At 38.8% G+C, this 21,539-nt stretch overlaps 1 protein-coding gene across 2 annotated transcripts in view; it reads right to left on the reverse strand.

Annotated features, from left to right (window-relative positions):
* The window catches only part of zbtb16a (zinc finger and BTB domain containing 16a), a 238,221-nt gene that overhangs the window by 6,832 nt on the left and 209,850 nt on the right, over positions 1 to 21,539 (reverse strand). For both annotated transcript variants that reach the window (XM_055226546.1, XM_033977966.2), the window contains exon 6: positions 7,862 to 8,032. In XM_055226546.1, coding sequence (XP_055082521.1) covers positions 7,862 to 8,032 — 171 coding nt within the window. The remainder of the gene's footprint in view (positions 1 to 7,861; positions 8,033 to 21,539) is intronic.

The raw sequence follows: 21,539 nt of genomic DNA on the forward strand, positions 1-21,539 counted from the left end.
CCTGGTATACTAATTTATTCACAATTGGAGCTCCTTGCTGCCAGATTCTAGGTCTAAAACAAACTAGTGTTTTGTCTTTACTATATGACAACTAATGATTAAGTTTAAGTAGCACTCTTGTCGATAAAAATGTAATCAGTAGGACTGCATGTTACATATATTTTTAAAATTGGCACAAATCAAATAAGCAATTATTGAAAAGTCTCTAGGAGTAACTTAGAAACAGAAACTTAAAACCACACGTTGGAACATTCTCAATGGATATCAATTAGTTTTTTGCCATACTGTGGAATATTATACCCAAAGGAACATCATTTCCATGGAAACAAGCAGGAAGAGGCCCTCCGAGCCCACTCACAGTAAAAGCGACTGTTCCAAGTTTTTCAGTGCAATAAACACAACATAACTGAAAAACAAAACAATTTGAGTCTGTTTCTTAGCTAAAAAGTTAAATACTGTGTCTTTAAGTGTAAATTTAACCAAGAAATATCTATATCTCACAATCTTCCTACTTTTATCACAATCAAACATCCACATCAATCACTTCAATGCACTCTCTCCCTTCATCTCGCTATTTTAGCTACATTCTGCACTCATCTCCACCACAGCAGCAGAACCACCAGTTCAGCCTCCTCAGCATTTCCATCTCCTCCTCTTCACCATCATTCTGTCCCTTTATCTCATCACTGACATCTCTTTATCTGCCAGATTATACAAAATTGCATTGCACCTCATTTGCCCTTTACTGAAAGTTTTACCATAAAGATCTCATTATAGTCTGTATGGACCTTACACTCAAGAAACAGCTAAACGTTTCCCCGTCTTTAAGTCTTTAGCCAGTAACAACTGCTCTGTCTGGCCGCTGCTTCTCCTCCGTCTCTGCACGCGCGTCTATTTGTTATAATGCAGACAGTTATGGTGGCGATAATGACTTAGCGGGCTGATTTGTATTCCCTTAAGCTAGCTCATAATTAGCCCATCATTTCACGCGCGCTGTCTGGGAGCCGTGGACGCCGCGTTGACATTGTGTCTCGGGAGGTGAACGCGTCTCACTCCCGCGTGTCCCTTTGTGCTGGCTCCAATTACAGAAGGCAACAGGGCCGACTTTAAACGACCCGGAGAGCGCTCGCATTGCCAGTCGCTGCTGTGCTTTGCTGTGCTGCAGACAGTGGGGACTTGAAGACTTGTTGCTTACTCCATCCGTAGTTCCAATTATAATACCCACGGATGGGTTTTCTACGGGCCCAACGGGGACAGATCTGTGGTCTTTCAATTAGTGCTGACGGGAAGGCTCTTGACTGCTAAATATCAACGTCTAGCCCAAGGATTATCAGTGCCACGTTTACACAATTGTGGTCGAAGAACAACGTTACAGGAAGCCATTTTGTTTAGTTGTTTAGTTTATGTATGTGGCGATTTTTCTGACAAGCATTTCCATTCCGAATAAATTTGCGATTTATGTTTTAATAATAGGATTTTGCTCAAAGTTGTCCAGGAGAAAAAGACAAACTAATACAAGAATCACCTTTCAGACACACACTACAGAGTGAGCAGTTTAATGCAGAATAAGGATTTTGGTTCGATTGCAATTAATTCTGCAGCTCTATGTTCAGATATAATTGTTTGTCGGCCTGTATTAATGCCATTGTTGGGAGTTCAATCTCAGTTCTGACCTATAGTTACTACTGTTGTGTCCCTAGGCAAGGGATCTCCTACTCCAGTGTAAGTGATTTGTGACTGGCATGCAGTCATTTCTTTCATGAATTGTACATTTTTATATATACAACCTGCTCTATGGAAATATCCAGCAGTTTGTTTAAGAAAGTTAAGGGTTCTATTCCCCCGACATGGCAATAGTTACATGTAAGCATTTTTATTTTCAAACCAGTGATGCTGCTCCTGCCTCCGCTCCGCTCTGCGCTCTGTGTGAAGGTGCTGTGGGTGGGACCTGGTTGGAGATCCCTGATTGGCATGCTGACAACCAAGCAGAGCAAGGAGGGGAACTTTCAAAAGGAAAGCAGTGTTTGCTAGTTCTCTCTACGGTCAGAGGAGGGGAGAGGATGCTAGCTTAGTACCTTTTTTTAGGGAGGCTGGTTTTGGTGAGTGGATTCCCTATACATTACATTAGACATTACAATGGATTATGTTGGTTAATACACACTATGTTGATCATTTTTTGCCACCCTTGTTGCTTTATCACATCTTTTTTTTTAAAATATAAATTAAATTAAGCTTTTGGTTTCTTTCCTTTCTTTGTCCACTGAATACAGTTAGGTCCTGTTTTGTTATACTTGGATTTTGTTGTGTTGGCGCCTCTTTCCAACATTTTATGTAAAAACAAAAATGCATGATTGATTGTTCTCTATTAGTTATTAGTTAGTCTTTTAGTAAATAACGGACATAACCACAATAAAAACTACACTATGAGCTCTTTGTAGGCCAGAATAACTATTGATATTTTTACTGATGCGGTGGACTTGCATCCATCAAACTTATTGTACATGCTATCAATAAAACCTTAAAACACAATCCCAACGCAACACCGCCCTTAGACCAATTAAAGGGCATGTCGCTGGGTCGCATTGAAGAGCCCCCTTATTTCCCATTCAGCGACAGAAGCCGTCCCTAAACGTGCTAATGATTTGAGTGATGGCGGCGCATAATCCGGCGAGGGCGCTCCAGCCTGGCAGACGCAAATTAGACATGTAAATGCTGACCTTTCGCTGTGGCATTTGAAATGAGCTGTCGGAAGTGATCTGGCCCTCCGCTCGCTGTCATCCCCCCCCCCCTCCGCGCTCCCCCCACACTATGTGGAACGCCTCTGCTATATGACGATTATGGTGAGATCCCTGGTTAACCTTGGCCTAAAATGCCACCGGGTTGTTGCCCTGTTGAAGCCCTAGATACAAATATTGCCGGGTTTCATGACATCGCAACGCTCTCTAAGGTCTGTAATGTTTGATGGAGAAAGGTAGAGTTGTTGTGGTTATTTTGCTGATTTTGCTGTAATAATGCAAGATCATGGGATAAATCACAAAAAAACAACGATTTGGTTCAATATTTATGGATTTTTCCATTGGCTATTTCTCTCTTCTATGCGTTGACTGCCATGACTTCAAGATGTAGGAAATAGGGCAGAAAGATTAGAGGGGTATTACAGTTCTATAGGGTATTAATTGCTAGCACAACATATTTAGATCAACATGTTTTGTTTTGTTAGATCACATTTTTTTTTATTGTTTTGAAAGTGCTATATTCACCAAAAAACGATGTATTAACATGTTTTATAAGTTTTACTTTAGTTTTTGACACTCAGACAAAAGTCATTTCCCGTTCACAGCGCTATCACATTATAATCAGTGTTAATGAAAAAAATTGCACATCATACCGGGTTTGTAAGTCTGTAGTGTATTGTTTTATATCCTGCTTTTGAATATTTATAGATAGTCCTGCCACGGTAGATACTATATCAACTTATCGTTCAATATATGTTTGATAGAACAGTAATTTTTGAGGGTCAATATTTCTAATAGGTACTTTTTCTTTGTACTACTGAGAAAACATTTGTTATTTTTCTGTACAATGAGGAGATTTGAGCTGAAGAGGGTTGGATAAATAATGTCTATGGCTCATTATAGATACAGACTAACTAAAGTGTGTCATTCTGCTATTTGTTTATTGCAGAGATTGCATTTAGATCTGTTTTTTGGGGACAATCCGGCTTCAGGGTTTTAGTTTCAATATTACCATTTATCATCTATATTTTCTTCAGCAATAAATCTCATTTCAAAATCGTGACAGGCCGTATTTCTGGAGAACTGTAACTTAGGCCTGTGGGCGGAGCATTAGACAAATTTGTACAACCATAAGGAGGGTTTGGAAAAGGCCTGGGAGAAAATGCCAAATTACTCATGCATGAATGACCTAAAACCACTTCAGGCATGTTTTTAATGAGGGAACAACTTTATAACATGGTAGAAAGCTCCAAAATTTAGACTTTGCATCATACACTCTCTTTAATCGAAATGAGCAAATCACAAAGGCTGCAATTTTTGAAGTACCATAATTTTCTCAACAAAATATCCTGTCTTATTCTGCATAAAACCTGCTGCAGTTTGCTGATTTGTATAAGTATGTTCTGTAATGAGATTCTCTTAGTATGTGTCAGTTCATATTTCAGTGGTTTTGTCAATACTCCTCACTATGTGAACTTACAGGCGTATCCTTTAATTAAAACATAAATCGTAAATCTAATTGTCATTGCAGTGCTTGTCAAAAAAATCCAAAAATCGTTCCGCCCTTGTATGGAGACCAATAGTCGTAACGTTTACACTGCCAAGTATGAATATTGTTACTAAAACCATATAGTACACTAAATATGTTATCGTATAGAATTTTATTTATTTAAGAATTATTGTAATGGGTTACACTGTTCAACTGTAATGGTGGTGTAATGGTGTAATTTTTATTATTTTTATTTATTTATTATTATTTCTTTAGGATTAATTTGAAAGATTCATACAAATGTACTAATTTGCAACAAAGTAGGTCATGAGATCTTCTTTTTGTCTTTTTTTAAGTCTGTTATATGACAAAAAAATCAATCCATCAGAATTGGGAACCACTGGAGCTCAAAGGACACTACACAACAGCAAGACTATTGACATCTCCCACTGTAAACAGGCTGAATAACAGGCTAATAATGAATTGCAAATGGAGGCGGCGTATTGATCCGCCATTGGCATTCGGGACACAGGGGGAGGGGCTACGGCGCTGGTGTCGAAGGAGGGGGGGGGTTTCTAATGTCGATTATTCCTTGTGCAGGTGTCTTTTGTGCGAGGTGGCCCTTGCAGCTTGAGCTTGTCACTTGCCTCCTGTTATCTCGGGCTTAATGCTGCGGACCACAATGGCGGAGCGGGCCGGCCCGGGTGGAACGTGGGAGTGGAGGGGGTAGGGGAATGGACTGGTCAGTTATTGGACGTGGCGTGTTGATAGCGGGGCTTAACATGTGCCTTATTGAATGTGAGGCTGGGGGAAGGAGAGGGGCAGAAAAAGCTCGTCTGAAGAGTGAAAGCTCGGAGCAGTGCCATGTTGGAGAGCTATTCGTTTCCTGCACTGTATAAAATGTAAGAGCTCAAGTAGTTTAAAGGGTCTGAGTTAAGCTTCATGATTCTGAGTCATTTTATTTACTGTGATATTGAGTAAGAAGTGCAATCTGCTGCTGGATTGGGCATCTGAAATCACATTGTCTCATCTAATGTTGTAATAAAGCCAGAATAAAGACCAAATTTTTCACACCACAGGAGGAAGTAGGTATTTAAATCTGTCTAATTGCTGCATTTTTACAATATACAATAAAGTTAGTCATTCACAAAAAAGGCTTTAATCTAGATTTTATTTCACTAGTTATTTCCCAGTGTAATGTGGAGGTGGCAGTAGTGCAGTGAGTGAAGCATCTTCCTTGAAACGAGAGGATCATTGGTTCCGTCTGAGCAATGAGACTCGTAACAGGAAGGGCATCTGGTGTAAAATCTACAACTACATGGACAGGTTTTTACCCCACTGGCAGATATGCTCGCTTAAAATAAGAAAATATGTTGAACTTTGTGATTGAAATTTTGTACTTTTAATACGTAAAGTTGACATAAATCAAACAGTATTCAAGTAATTTTTAAAGGGGATGTCCCAGATTTTTTTTTTTTTTTCCCCAGATTTTTTTCAAGTAATGAAGTCAAATTTGTTTTGCCCCAAAAGCAGCTTTTAGGGCCAAAATAAGACTACTGTGTACTGTCTGCATGTAAATTATAAAGCATTTTTATCATCTGCAAACAAAGAACTAAGGCTGGGGCGCTGTTAGCATCCTAGTTAAACTAAAACTCCGCTCTGGCCTCCGAAAGCTGCGATATGCCGTTATAAACTTAGCACTGTGAATTATTAGGATGCTCGGAATGTATAAAGGTAAGTGAGGAATAACTTTGGATTGCTGCAAAATGTTTTAAAATGAACTAGTTTTGTTTTTCACGGTTTGAAGATGGTAAAAATCAAGTTGCACCTTTAACTTATAAGGGTGGTGGTTAGCTGCCGACTTATCCCAGCATCTTTATGAGGCTCTAAATATACACGGATCAATAACGGCCCGCGTTTGTCTACTGTATCACAGCAACAGGGATATCCATCTAGTCGCGCCCGTGCTCATCGAATTTGTGGACTTAAAGGCGCTGTACCTGATTATTACTGTCTTAAAATGTGAAAAACAGAACTAGATCATGTTATTCCTCATCTACCTTATGCATTCTGAGCATCTGAAAGTTCATTATGATAAGTTTATAAGCATCTTTTACAACTTTCAGACGCCAGTTCTTAATAACAGCTAGCATGCTAATGATGCACTTCCCTATTCTCAAAGAAGAAAATGCTTTATAATTAGATGCATACAGTACACAGCTGACTCATTTTGACCTAATAAAAAATCAAAATTGGATACAGGCCCTTTAAACAGCCTCCATGTTTGCGGTACAATGTGTGAATGATGTACAGTGGTTTTAATAATGTCATCAGCACAGGGTCGTTAGAGTGCAGATGTCAGTGTCATTTAAGCCAAATAAGTAATTAAATACTCATAAACAATGACAGTAAAGAGAATTGGAAAGATGATCATGATAAATGGATTAAAGTTGTTGCACACCCACTGCTAGTTTTTTATTCAGTGGTCAAACGGATTCAGAGGACATTGTTTTCAGATCATTTATCTGCTTGTTAATCAAAAAGCATCTCACATGCTTTTTGATTAGCAACCCTGTCAGCTACAATAATATAGCACTTAGCAAAGTTATGAAAAGACTGGAAAATGACTTTCAGTAGTTGGATTAATTATATGAAATTGTCCTGGTTGCATTGTTAGAAAAGTATTTCAATCAATTGCTGACATAGATTTTTACAATTAATTTGAGTTAAGTCAGTTAGGACAATATGCACATTGAAATGTGCTTAGCTAGTATGTTATATTTGGGAATAGTAGAGTATTTATAGGCTAGCAAAGTGAAAGCTGATGCATTAACAGGCCCAGTACAGATATACTGTATAAGCAGCTCTTAAGTATGTACTTACTTAAATAAGTAAGTCCACTGTGTACTGTCTTTGTCCAATTATAAAGCCTTTAATTGTCCCAAGAATCAGGAAGTGTGCAGTTAGCATGCTAGACCTATCTTTACTGTGAACCAGTTTGGTTTTGATGCTTTTAAGAAAGCAAAAATCAAGTAATAAAGATAAAAAGCCCAACATTAGAAAGGAGCTCTTAAGACTAAATAGGCTACAATCAATAATCAATAAAGTACAAGTCGTGAAGGATATTTAGGTGTTAAATGTCCTATATTACGCAAAATTGATTCTTGTGAGTTTTATGCCCTTTTAGCATGTTACCTCCTCAAAAACTTACCTGGAGTTGTGTTTTGTTTCATTCACACATGTTTGAGTAATCCTTTATAGTTTGTCTACATCGGCAAAGCTCAAAATTGCCTTGTGATGTTATGTAATGGTAGTTTTCAAGTTAATAGCTACATTTTACATTAGTTCAGTTTAGAGATCGGCAATTCTATGGCTGAAATCATTCTAGTGAAGGTGTGTGGAGTTTAAAAACAGTGGAGCACTTCCTGTATTACCACATGACATCACAAGGTGGAACAGAGTGTTTTCTGTTTGAGAGAAAAACCCTAAATTTGCAAGGTTCGTGTGTAAAACATGGGTGAAAGAAACAAAACACAACTCCAGGTATATCTGTGATGAGGAAACATAATATAGACCAGAAAATAACCTAATACAGGCCCTTTAAATATGGGTGTTAAAAGTGGATGTGGTGGCGTACCTGTGTGCACGCGGTAGTGCGTCTCCAGCTGGTGCTTGAGGCTGAACTTCTTGCCGCAGCCGTTACATTCGTAGGGCTTCTCTCCGGTGTGGATGCGCTTGTGCCCCTTCAGCGTGCTCTCGTCCCGGAAGCAGCTCCCACAGAACTCGCACTCATACGGATGGTCTCCCGCTGAAAAAAGAACAAGTATATGGTAAGATTTATGGTCGTCTTTATTATTGTTTTTTTTTTTTTAAATAACAGTGATATTTGAAGTCCAGTTTGGTGCCCTCAATACAGATCAATACAGGCAGCTCTTGGTAAAAATAAGTCTGTAACACAATGTTTTAGTGTTATGCTGGTTGATGTGAAAGTTGAGGAAGAACGTTGGACAACAGCTAACCATAACAATGAGCTAATTGTCTTTTTCACATTTTCAGCACAATAAAAATCAAGTACTGTGCCCTTAAAACCCATTTCAGCAGTTGACCCTTTCGAATCCTTTGAAAAAAACAGCTGAAAATCTCCCTTAACTAAAACCCCCCGTAGCTTACTTCAAAACCCCATCACAACGCGCTCTCGCAAACCCCATCAGCTCCAATCATGACAACACCGCCGTGCCACGCTTAGAAGCTAACACCTGTCCGATACAGTGGAACGGATGGCTTCAATGATCGACTACCGCGGCAACAATAGGCTGGGCTGGCCATTTAACAGCGCCACAATACCCCGACATCCTAATCTGTCTTGTGCCCTGTCTTTACAAATCACCGGCGCGTTTGTTTTGGCTCTCCGTGCGTCGGTAACTGATTGTCATGTCAGGCCTGTTGACTGGACACAAGATGCATTATTGACCGGATAGCGGACCGCGTAGAGGCGCATTAATAGATGATATGACGGATGCGTTGAACTCCAGATAATGAGCTAACCTTGCCATCTCGCGACGTATTATGGCCGAATATATGCGAACGCAAAGGGAATGGCAAACAAGGTGGTTATTCAAAGGGGAGAGGCATTGGAATTCAAAGTGCCGTGTTGTAGGAAGCTAACATAGAGGAGAGGCAGCTGGAATTGTGTTGTTTTAGTAATTGTGGATGTACGTATGAGAAAGTTGAAGGTCTACAGAGAGAGGTGTTGTGTCTAATAATAATGGGATATATTGAGAAACAATAGGGGGAAAAAAAAAGATCAGTTCGAAGGGTTTCATGGCGATTACGGCGAATAACATCGACAAGCAGGTATGAAACTTCATCAGAAAAGTAGTGCAAATTAAAACACCCCAAATTTCATGTATATCTAAGAAATTTTATTTGAATAATTTATCAAACCAGGTTCACTATTCTTGGTTAGTTTTCGCCAACATACCAGATGCAGGGTAAGTGGGCGTTAGCATGCTAGTTGTTACCGTGAAGGCAAAACTCTCTGATCTGAGAGTTGTGAAAAGTGCTTATAAACTCATCGCTGTGAATAATTATGATGCTCAAAATGCATAATGTAAGTACAGAATAACTTTGGACCACTGCAAACTGTAACTTTTTCACATTTTTAAGCCAGTAAAAATCAGGTGCAGCATCTCTCATCAACAAATATTACTGGGAAAAAAATTTGTTTATTGAAATGTTCATGCAATAAAAGCTCCCCATATGTAATCCTGATAAATGTGTAGTCTAAAACCTGTTATGCTGGACCAAATTAGTATAGTTATGTAGTAAATGTGATTTTGAGCGCTTCCATTTGACAACAATAGTCCTATTTATAATCTTAATAGATACAATATCCTTCCTACTGTCAAGTTATTCTAATACCTCTACCTCAGCCCTGAGTGGGCTTCAAACCACTTATAAACCCACAGATTGCATTTTGTCTTAACAGTGATGCCTATTCTATTACCATCACTCCCTCACTCCCACTTTACATTTCATTTACGCACGACCAGGCCACGCATTCCTTCACAGTCAATCTGCCAGCCCAATCTCCGTGCGTCCCTCGCGGGCCTCCTCTCCTGTCTAATGGATATTCACATGTCACTGATCGGGGGGACATTATGATTTGCGGGAAAAGCTCTCGTCGACCCTAATCGCGCCGGCCGCTTTTCTGATGAGGGCGCTGCTCTTTGTGTCGCCTCGTACCCGCCTCCCCACCCCCCACAGAGCAACCCCTCTCCACCCGACCCCGTATCGTTCTATAATGTTGTGGATATTTAATGCGATCGTCTCCTCCGGTGCAGGTCTGAAGTTGCCATCAATGACCTATGTCTTTCATTAGCGCGGCTGTCCGGAGCGCAGACGTGCGGCGGAATAAATTGCGTTTCTCGTTATGTGGGCCCGCTGTTAAGAGACAATTCGGCGTTGTGTCGTGCATATTTTATTGGGGGATATCTTTGCAATGCGTCGCCCGTACAGTAGTATCAGTGGTAGTGTTTGGGGTGTTTATGTGAACGGGCATAAAAGATAAATGAGGGACAGTCGGATTAGAGGGGTAAAAGATGGAATGATGGGAGATTTAATATGTGGAATGCTGCAATTACAGGTTGTGCTTCCTCTGATAGCGAGATTTAATTTTAGTTTGTTCCGCTACCAGTCACATAACAAACAATCAGTACATTTACAGATATTTTGTAGAAAAATGGAGCACGTTTTTTGGGGTTTTCAGGTTGTTGTTTTTTTAACTATGTCTTATTTTTGGTAGGTTTAGTAGGACTTTTTTTTTTTATTGATTTTGTCCAAGTCCAGAACCTTCAAACATAATTCAAAATCACTTATAATTCTTGGTTCTCAGTATCAACAAAAAATATTCTTTTGGAGTATCCTGAATACAATATCATATGATATTATGTGAATCATGCAATACAATATATTTTAAGTATCAGACAAATTTGAAATGACTGTAAAATGACCCACTAAGAGGAACAATTACTTTATAATAGGCAGTTTACGCGATTTTTTCTTAAAATTAAAAACGATAAAATCAATAAACACAGCAAAATCAAAACAGCATTCACAATATGAGCAAAATTTCAGTAATCGTCTCGCATCTAGTTATCAATTTCAGATATTGTAAACTGGTTGAAACGTCTTTATTTCACTACAACAATTAGATTTTTGTTTGTTAAATGAACCACTTATGTTGAAGTTTACAACAACCGCCAATCTTCACGTTATAAAACAACCACCCTGCCACCAGCTCCACCATCACCCCATTTCATAAGTTTTGCAATTGTTACATCTAATTATCCAACCAGACTGAGAGCTCGTCATAATTTACAATAAATTAAGATGCACTGGTTTGCATTTGACCCATCCTTCAATGACGCATGAGGAAACCGATGACGAAATACTGGCCAATAATGTAATCTATCTATAGTGACGCAATAACGTAATAACAGTTTGAAAATAATTCCTACATCATCATAGTGTTTCTCAAACTGAGGTACATGTACTACTGCTCCTTTAAAGGGCTCTTGAGTTCATTTTATCCACTTTTCTGTCCTCTTTTGGATAATTTCTTGTTTAGATCTGCAGTGTAGTCCACATTTAGAGCTGATTTAGCTCTAGATTAGATTTACAATCTTGTTATAGACCTGGTTTAGATCTGGCAGTACTCAGAAGGCTAAATCTTTTCTTTGGTTGTACTCGTGAAAAAGTTTGATAGCCACCGACTTATTATATTATTGACAAGATGTTATTATGTAATTGGCTCACCATAGTTATTAGATTATTGGCCTGTTATTACATTTAAAGGTCCTATATTACGCTATATATATTATTGAGCTTTAAGCCTTGTTATAATATTATTACCCCATCAAAAACATATCAGGAGTTGTGTTTTGTTGCATTCACACGTTAACCTTTATTAGTCTGTCTACATCTCCAAAGCTTAAAATCCTCTGTTCCACCTTATGATGTCATGAAGTGGTAGTTTTAAAGTTAGCAGCTACCTTTTACTTTTAGTTCAGTAGAGATGGGCAATTCCAGGTCTGAAATGATCCAAATGATTCTAGCGAAGGTGTATGCAGTTTAAAAACACAATGGAGCACCTCCTGGATCACCACATGACATCACAAGGTGGAACAAAGTGTTTTCTGTTTGAGAGAAAACAACATTATAACATAGATCACATAAATAGCATAATATGTTCCCTTTAAACTTGACAAAAATGATTATGTTATTGGTCATTATTCCATTATCGGTTACTACAGACATGGGAACACTTTTAAAACTTTGTGCTTAGCTGGAGGATTATATCGCACAGTGACACCTCCATTATATCTACTCCCCTTTATGTTTTCACTTCATTCAATCTCAACACCGTGAAAGATGAGTGTCCCATTCTGACGAGGCAGTGTACGGAACCAAGAAAGAGCCAGAGTGAAAAAAAAGGGAAAAAAAGAAAAAAAAAAATCAATACAAGTGACAGTATTTATTTGTCTGCATGAAGTTATCAGCGGCCGCCTCCGTACTCCGCGCCGTGCTCTTTCTAGCGATGCCGAAGATCACAATCCATCATGGAGGGCCGGGTGCTACGCCGTCGGAATAACAACGACGCGGGACCAGATTCACCTGCCTTTAATTAGAGCTCCAATCAGGGAAAAGAGAGGAGAAGAGGGGGGGAAGACGGGAGAGGGAGGGGAGAGGAGATGCTATGGAGGGGAACCTATGGAGACCTGTTTATGCTCATGTCCTGTTGATTCTGCGGTGGAGGCGACTGTGTTTAAATGTCACAAGGTAAAGAGCGGTTGTTGTTTGTGCTGGTGTTGTAATAGTGAGATATGATAAACTGGTAAAGCCATAATATTACGATAACACGCTGACTTACTCCACATAGGACACATACACGTTTTTCTCAGTATATAGACACGTGAAAAGAGAAATGTAGCTCTCTGATTGGATAATCTTGAGAAACAAAACGTCAAAAAATAAACATCATCATGTCCATTGTTTTTGTAATTAAGGATACATCAGCTAAAGGAATGTTATCAAAGTCGTATTTGATTGGCACAGAGCAGGGGTGTCAAATTCATTTTCACCAAGGGCCACATCAACAAAATGGTTGCTCTCAAAGGGCCAGATGTAACTGTAAGATAAATGTCACTAATCTTGTTAATTAACCGTTTCTATATTTATTACTTATTCAAGTTACAAATATTGTACAGACATAAAAATGGCTGTTTAACTGTATATCTCCTGATAAACTGACATTTTAAGACAGTCATACCTTTTAATTTACTTTGTCGTAGGCCACATAAAATGATGTGGCGGGCCACATTTGGTCCACGGGCCTTGAGTTTGACACATGTGGTATAGAGGCTCAGTTTATGGAATTTAAAATCAAAATACATACTGTTCCTTTAAGCTACACTTAATATTTGAATTTATCTTTTGTATTTCACCCTGTATGGATCAAACGGGAAGGACAATCTTTGCATTTGACCTCGAATTTAACCTGACCCTGAAACGGCCAAACACAAAAAACTGTATTTGAGTCAGGGCTTCTCCAAAATGGCACCTCTTGTGGGTTATCCCTACAATGGTCAGTTGTCAATGGTCAGTACCTGGATTTAAATAAATACTTTACACAGAATGATGGATAATGATTGTATGAGAGTATTGCTTTAAGTAGCTTCACACATGTAGTCATTCACTCGTGCTTGATGTAGAGAGAGAGGAATGTCATCACCCATTATAACAGTACTGCATTCAAACAGTACTCCGAGTGTCTCATAGTGTCACATAAACACCATTATGTTAGCTTATTCACCGGTGCTGACATGTGTTGACATTAAATGAAAGCTCTTATGAAAAGTATGTACATATAGCATAACAATTTAGGATTGAAGTATGTTTCATTATTAATATTTCAACATACTTAAAAAACGCTCCACCTGATTTGTACTGTCTTAATTTTATTTGTGATTATTTATATTTTGGTTTGTTGTACTGTGATTTTAATGTCTTTCTTATTCTGTAAAGCACTTTGAATTACCTTGTGTATGAATTGTGCTGTACGAATAAACTTGCTTTGCCTTAAAAACAGGAAAGACTTAGCTTGTCCCTTTACATGTAAGAGGTTTACAGTGGTTCAAACCTATTTCTTTCCTAATGCATTCCGAGAATCCTAATTATTGACCCTGATGCGTTTATAAGCACTTTTCACAACTTTCATAGACCAGAATAGTCATTACGCTAATGCTAACAACAACTAGCATGCTGATTTATTGTTCATTAGCAAAACACTTGACATGATGTCCAAGTTGTTTGTTATAATTTGGCGTTTTGGTTCTCGGGATCATTATCCAATCAGAAAGTAGATTGAGCCTCACAAGAGTCTCTCATTTGGGTTCAAAGCTGAAATCCTTGTGGTTTAAACTTAAAAGGACTCTCTCTAATCTGACGACCTAAACCCCAGCACCTGCAGCCAATGAATTCTGGAGGTTTGATCTTTCACATGAGGCCTGTCCATACACTGAGAATAGAAAAATGTGTATGTGTCTTCTATCTGCAGGTTAAACCCAGAGTCAGTTGTGATTGTAATACCTTTCCTTTTCTCTTTTTTAAATAATAAGAGCACAGAGTACATATAGTTCCTTTAAATAAAATGACTTCCTTGTCCAACAACTCGACCTCTTCCCTCTCACCACCACTAGAGGTCCCCCCTAGCGCGCCTCTATGCCCTTGCACCCCCGGAGCCTATATAATCTCGATAAGGCCCCATGGTGGAAGAGACAGAACTTCATTTTGTCGGGCCTATCCTCCGGGGGGCCCGCGCAATAATGGGACAAGTCCTGTGAGTGTCACCCCCCCGTCCTCCCTCCTCTCCTCCCCCTACCCCACTCCTCACCCTGCACCGTCCTGTCACCACATGGCAGGAGGGGCGACGAGCACTGGGGCCTGAGTGGACCCTTGGGTACATCCCCCCACCTCCCACTGCCCCGATCATCGCCACCTGCGTCTTTCCACCTCTCCGTCAAAAAAAAGGAAAAAAAAGACAAGTTAAATGTTTTTTTGTTGCAGAGGTGAGGTGATGTAGTAAAGTAAATTCAATCGAATGCGAATGCTACGATCACTATGTTTTAATAGTAGTTCAACACATTTTGTTTTAAAGACATACCTGATTTTTACCGTTTTACAGCGTGAAAAACAGAACTAGCTGATTGTAAATTGTTTGCTGTGGTCCAAAGTTATCCCTCACTAACATTATGCATTCCGAGCATGCTAATCACTCACCACGATGAGTTTATAAGAGCTTTTCACACAACTTTCAGAGAGGAGTTTTGCCATTACAGTAAAGCCAATAACTAGCATGTTAAGTGTGCACTTCTTCATTATGCACAGGTGTGTGGTTTTGTACACAATCATAAACCTTATAAAACAATTTGAAATTACACTTTAAAACCATCAGTTTATAGTGGAATATATGTTTTTCTATGTACAAAAATGACCAAAGTAGAGATATATGGCCCATAAATACATCAGCAACTGTACTACGAATGTGTGCCAAAATACATATGGAGAAATGTGTAATTATATTCAAATTATATTTCAATTTAAAATCCCTGAACTTACAGTAGTTAAGATTACATGGCAAGGTGCAAGTGAAATATATTAAATAATTATAAAGAACAAGAGCCTCAATCTGACAGACCTGCATCCAGAAAAGTTACATAATGCACCTTTAATGTAATACCTTTAATTTTACGTTTCCATATAAAATTGAAAGGCACTGTACCTGATTTTTACTGTCTTTAAAAACTAGTTCATTTTAAAAGGTTTGCAGTGGTCTAAAGTTCTTCCTCACTTACTTTAAGCATTCAGAGCATCCTAATTATTCACCATGATGAGTTTATAAGCGCTTTCCTCAACTTTCAGACACCAGACCGTCACCGTAAAGCTAACAACAACTGGCATGCTGATTGCACACTTTCTGATTATCGCACAGAAAAATGCTTTATAATTAGATACAGACAGTACATAGCTACATTTTTTTTTAAACCTCAACCTTTTTATAGAATATATCTGTACTGGGACAAAACAAATTTTATCAAACACATGAAGGAAAAAAAAATGTGTACAGGTCCTTTAAAATGATTGACCTCACTTTTAGTACTAACATCATAAATACCACTTAACTATAACCCCTCTTCCACGATTCTCTCCTCCAATGTCCCCCCACATGGCAGACACGCGGGCACCCGGCCGGCACGGCGAGCTGGAACTCGCCAAGTGGACCCTTGGGTGCCCCTGATCGCCGCCACCTGCGTCTCACCCACACTATCCCCCCTCTCCCACCCCTTCTCCCCTTCCTCCTCCTCCTCCCCTCTGGCCAGGAAGAGATGCGCCCGCGGACACTAGCGTAGGCATCATTATGTACGGAAAGGACTTGTAAATCAGGCATCCGCTACATGTTACGCCTGCACCCCTCCTCCCCTGCCCCACCCGATTCAGTATCCCCCCAACTCCCCCTCCCATTTCCTCCCCCCCGACCTCTTCCCTCTTCCTTTTTTGTACCGCGGTCGGCTATCAAATACAGCTGTGATCACACAAAACAACGCAACTCTGCATGCGAGACACTGACGACGCTGGAATATTAATGAATGCTACAGCCGGGTAAAAAAACAAAACAAAATATATATAAATAAACAAGAAGGTGCCAGATCTGCCTAATACAATTAAAAGATTACGGATTTAGGGTCAATTAGGGAGAATACGATGTGGTTGTCATGCTAAACGGTGAGGTTGCGTTGAATGAGACGAATGTGCTCGGTTTACAGTGCACTGCGGAACTTTTCTATTGGGGCTTTTGTCATGTTCTTGTCGCCATGGAGTTGTTGTTGCTGTAAAATGTTCTGCGGTATGACACACTGAACATATCCATCTAACATTTACCCAATTAAAGGTGTTTTTTATTACATACATTGCACACAGGCAGGTCTTCAGGTCAAAATAAGTGCGTGGAAGTGCGTGTTAGCATGCTAGTTGTTGTTAGCGTGTTGCTGTGAGAGCTTATAAACTCATCACAGTGAATAATTAGGATGTTCAGAAAGCATAAGGCAAGTGAGGAATAACTTTGGACCGTGGCAAACTGTTTAAAATGAACTAGGAACAGGTACGGTGCCTTTCAGTGTTACCTCAAAAATATTTAAAAATGTAAAATGAGGAAAAAAAACAACTTCTCAATCTCTCGTCCTGTAAAATATGTGTATTATCCACCCCAATACTAGCCGACAACCTAACCAGACTACTACTACTGCCACTTCTGCTGCTGTACATACCCTCACCCATCTGCACCGCGACCTTGACACGACCTTTGTTTTGATCAAACCTGTTGAGAGCCGGATCTCCCTCCTTTAAGTGGCACTTCTTTTGCAAACACCTATAGCTGTCGGTACACCTCCGCCGGCCCTGTCAGGAGATAAGGGGACTACTTTTTGTCGGCAGTAAACATTCCTTGTGTAGGTGAGCCCGCAGCCTGAATCATCCTGTCTATTTTTGACTCTGGCGGAATGAGATTATTAACATCAAAGTGTAACCGCGTCGTGCTCTGTCTGGTCCACGGGAGGGGTAGGGGACTATTTTGGGAGAGCTGTGATGATGGGAGACTTGCAGAAATTTGTGTTTTATTTTGTTTTTTATAATCTGCAGATAAAAGCGGGTTCGTCAAATCTCAAAGTGAATGTGACAGGTTTTCATGTTTTTCTAATTATGACTTGGTTTGGTGGGATAGTACCTCTGGTAAATATTTATCTTTGTTTTACATCTGTTAAGTGTCAGTTTGTGGAAAAAAAAAGTTGAGAAGACAAGTAAAAAAAAACACAGCAAGTAGCGCTGAGTTCTTAAACAGAATTCCTCTAACCATGTAATCAACACATCCAAAATACAAGGACAATTTATGCACAAGACAGACAATTTTCTGACAGTTTAAACTTAAAAATAAAGGACATTTTTACAATTACAAATTATATGAGAACTATTGTTCAATTTAGACACGTTTGGCCCTTGTGTATATTATATTATATATATATATATATATATATATATATATATATATATATATATATATATATATATATATATATATATACACATATATATATATGCTAGATTTTTTTAAACTATAATGCTGTGTCTTTTTAAAAGAAATGAGTATTCTCAGTTCATATGCACTTGTGATACTGTGGGGGAAAAAAGAACTAAAACCTGCTACAGTCTCTATAGCATTCGTACGTGGTGGGTGACATGTCTTGCTCAAGGACACCGTGATGCATCAAAAATTTCACCTGTAACTTTTGCCATCCGGAAAAAAATAAATATGAACAATTATATTGATAAAATGACTCACATGACCTTCAAACATATTAATGGTGCATATTACAGCCTGTTGCATCAGACTCAACAATACTGGGTCTCAACACACTCTGCAAGACAGTTTTACACTTTATGTATTTTTACTTTTTTTTTTTTTTATTTGAACTTTTAAAAACTTTTTCTTAAATTTTATGTATTCGTTTTTTTATTTTATTTTAGTTTTTTTATTTTGAATTTTTTATTTAGACCTAATTTCTCCTATCATTTACACACACCATCATAGTGTGCATTTAGTATAACTGCATTGAATATAAAATGCACACTGTCAGTGTCAGTATATTCTTACACATATATCAGAGGCCTCTATATAATGTTAATAGCATTTTATTAATTCATGTTTCAGAGGCATACATGAGCTTTGCACCAAATGTGAAAACATGCCTATCTTTTATCTGCCATGTGACAATAAAAGCTTTACATTTATTTTGTACTTCCTGAGTGCCTCAGTTTTTTTCCTTTGTATTTGAGACTGGTTCCTATACTGAAGACCAAAGGACACCACAAGGACAATTTTAAACAATCTCTACACATCCACGTAGCACTCTTGCCCATAAATCTTTGCAAATTTTTATTTGTTTTCTATTGTGAATAACTGTTATATGACATATCCTCAGAAACCCCACTCTAGTTCGTTTTAAAGAAAAACAGGTTTGTATTGTGAGCTAGTTTTGTTTTTCATGCTCTAAGAAACAGTTTGCAGTGGTCCAAAGTTATTCCTCACTTACCTTATGCACTCTGAACATCCTAATTTCTCACTGCGATGAAGTTATAAGCACTTTTCACAACTTTCAGAGGCCAGCATAGTGTTTGTGTAATAACAGCTAGCATGTTAACACACACTTCCTGATCATAGGACAATAAAACAGTTCATAATTCGACGCAGACAATACACAGTGGACTAATTTTGACCTCAAGAGCTGTTTGTACATATCTATTCTGCGGCAGGACAAATTTTGCATAAAAAAATCTAGCTACAGGCCGTTTAATGAGGCTTCTTGCTATTTTTTGCTGTTGCTTCTCTCGCGTTAATTCAAATGTCACTGATTTTCACTACATAAAAAATACCATCACACCACCATCTACTTTACCTATTACATGTATTCTAGTGTGCCCCCTCCCAGCCACCCCATCCCTACCCCTTCCCCTCTCCTCTCCCTTTTTTCTCCTGTAACCGTTGCATCCGGACTGACTTGTAAATAGCTTGGACACCGCTCTCATCTTGCTAGCTCTCCTTTCAAATATTTATCCGCGCGCCGCTGAGCTAAATCGCATGTGACACCGAGACTGTTATTTAAGGTCGCAGACAGGCGGCTAGCTAAAGGGAGAGAGGTGGGGAGGGAGGAGAGGAGGGGAGGAAAGGAGGACGTAGGGAGCGAAACGAGCATCCTCTTTCACAAAATGGGATCTATTTGTTTGTATTCCGACGGACTGAATAGCTGCATGGCCTCGGCGCGGTGGGGGATAAACAGCTAGTGTAAATATGCTAGCGGCTCATTTGACGACGGCGAAGTGAATGCGGTGTATTCGTGCGGGGGACATCATTCACGCTAATACACGGTGAAATACTGTAAACAAAACGCGGCGAGCTACGGTAAATTGCAGCGCCGAGAGGAGGGGTACGGCTGAAAAAGTAGGCCCATTGAGGGAACATGATGATAAAGATACAAAGGTGAAAGCATTCAAAATGGCTGACGAGCCGGATGCCTGAAAGAATTCTTGTCAAATGTAAACATACGTTATTAGATATATATTTTTTGTAATATGTAGATTGCTAAGAAAACTCATGAAAAATAAAATGTCAAGAAAATGTCTAATGCAAATTTTTTTTGTTCATATATTTGTACAAAATTTGTCCCAGTACAGATATAAAAAATAAAATATGTCTGCTGTGCGCTGTATGCATCTACCTATAAAGTTGTTTACTCAGAGAATCAGGTAGTACACGGTTAGCATGCCCGTTGTTAGCAATACCGTGATGGTAAAATTCTAAAAGTTGCACTTATAAAGTCATCAGGGTGAATAAACAGGATGCTTGCAACGCATAAGTTCAGCGAGGAATAACTCTGAAACACTGCAGAACGTTTAAAATGAACTACTTCTGTTTTTCACATTTTTAAGACAGTGTGAACTAATAAAAAATAAAACTGTCAAGAAATTGTCTGAATCATTTTTTTTTTCTAGCTCATTGCATCATATTTATCTAAGCAGCTCTGTTAATCAGAATGGCAACATGTTCAAATTTAATTTAGAAGAGAAACCTAAGGTCACCTTACACGGTAAATAAAATGACAACAGAGAAAACCCCATTACAGATATATGGTATAACTCAGCTGTGTACTGCCTGCATCGAATTATAAAGCTTTATATTGGTCGATAATCAGAAAGTGCACGTTAGCATACTTGTTGTTAATATTACCGTGATGGCAAAATGCACTGGTCTCTTTAAGTTATGAAAATCACTTATAAATTCATGGAGGATGCTCGGAATGGATAAGGTAAGTGAGGAATAAGTTTGGACTACTGCAAGTGAATGAACTACTTTTTTTTTTGCTTGTAAAAACATCAAAAACAAAAAGAAAAAAACAAACAGGTAGAAATCCTCAACAAACTAGAAAATCTCAAATAATTACTTTGAAAAATGGTAAACAGAGTGCTGTATTATTGGCATTAATATATATATATGAAACACCATCTTCAAATCAGTAAAAAAAAATAAAATTACTAAAATGTATTCAAAAAAATCTAAGCAAAAAACTACAAATATTGACTGGTGATTTTTTTTTTCCATCTTTGCTCTTCACTTTGATATTACGCAATATTTTTGTTTGGGTCGACGCAGACAACCTTGGATGTTGATTTCTCTTATTTCCCTTCTCGGTGAGGGTCTCCCCAGTGCACAGGTAATTGGCTTCACCTAAACTGAACTGCAGTCTGCTTTTAGACCAGCTGTTTTTATCTGTCTGTGAGCGAAGGTGGCGCTAGAGTGCTAAGAGAAACTGATTACCTGCATGGTTTTATTGTCAACATCAGTGACACTGGGGAAATGTGAATAAAGAACATTTAGTATAGAGACAAACTTGTGTTACCAAAAGTGGCTAGGGGAACCTGAACACCTGCATGGAGTTTTAACTATGTGTGAGCTGGAGGACTGTACAGCTGTATGCTCTTGGCTACATGTGAACTGATATGTTGCTTGAAGAACATGAACTCAAAGAAGCTGAACAGCCGTATGAATCTTTATCTGTATGCACGCATTATTTCTGGAGAATGGAAACAGCTGTAAGATGTTTTTTTCACTATGAGTACCTGAACGCGTACATGTTCTTACCTGTGTGTGA

This window comes from Periophthalmus magnuspinnatus, chromosome 14 (assembly GCF_009829125.3).
Source record: "Periophthalmus magnuspinnatus isolate fPerMag1 chromosome 14, fPerMag1.2.pri, whole genome shotgun sequence".
Classification (NCBI taxonomy): Eukaryota; Metazoa; Chordata; class Actinopteri; order Gobiiformes; family Gobiidae; genus Periophthalmus; species Periophthalmus magnuspinnatus.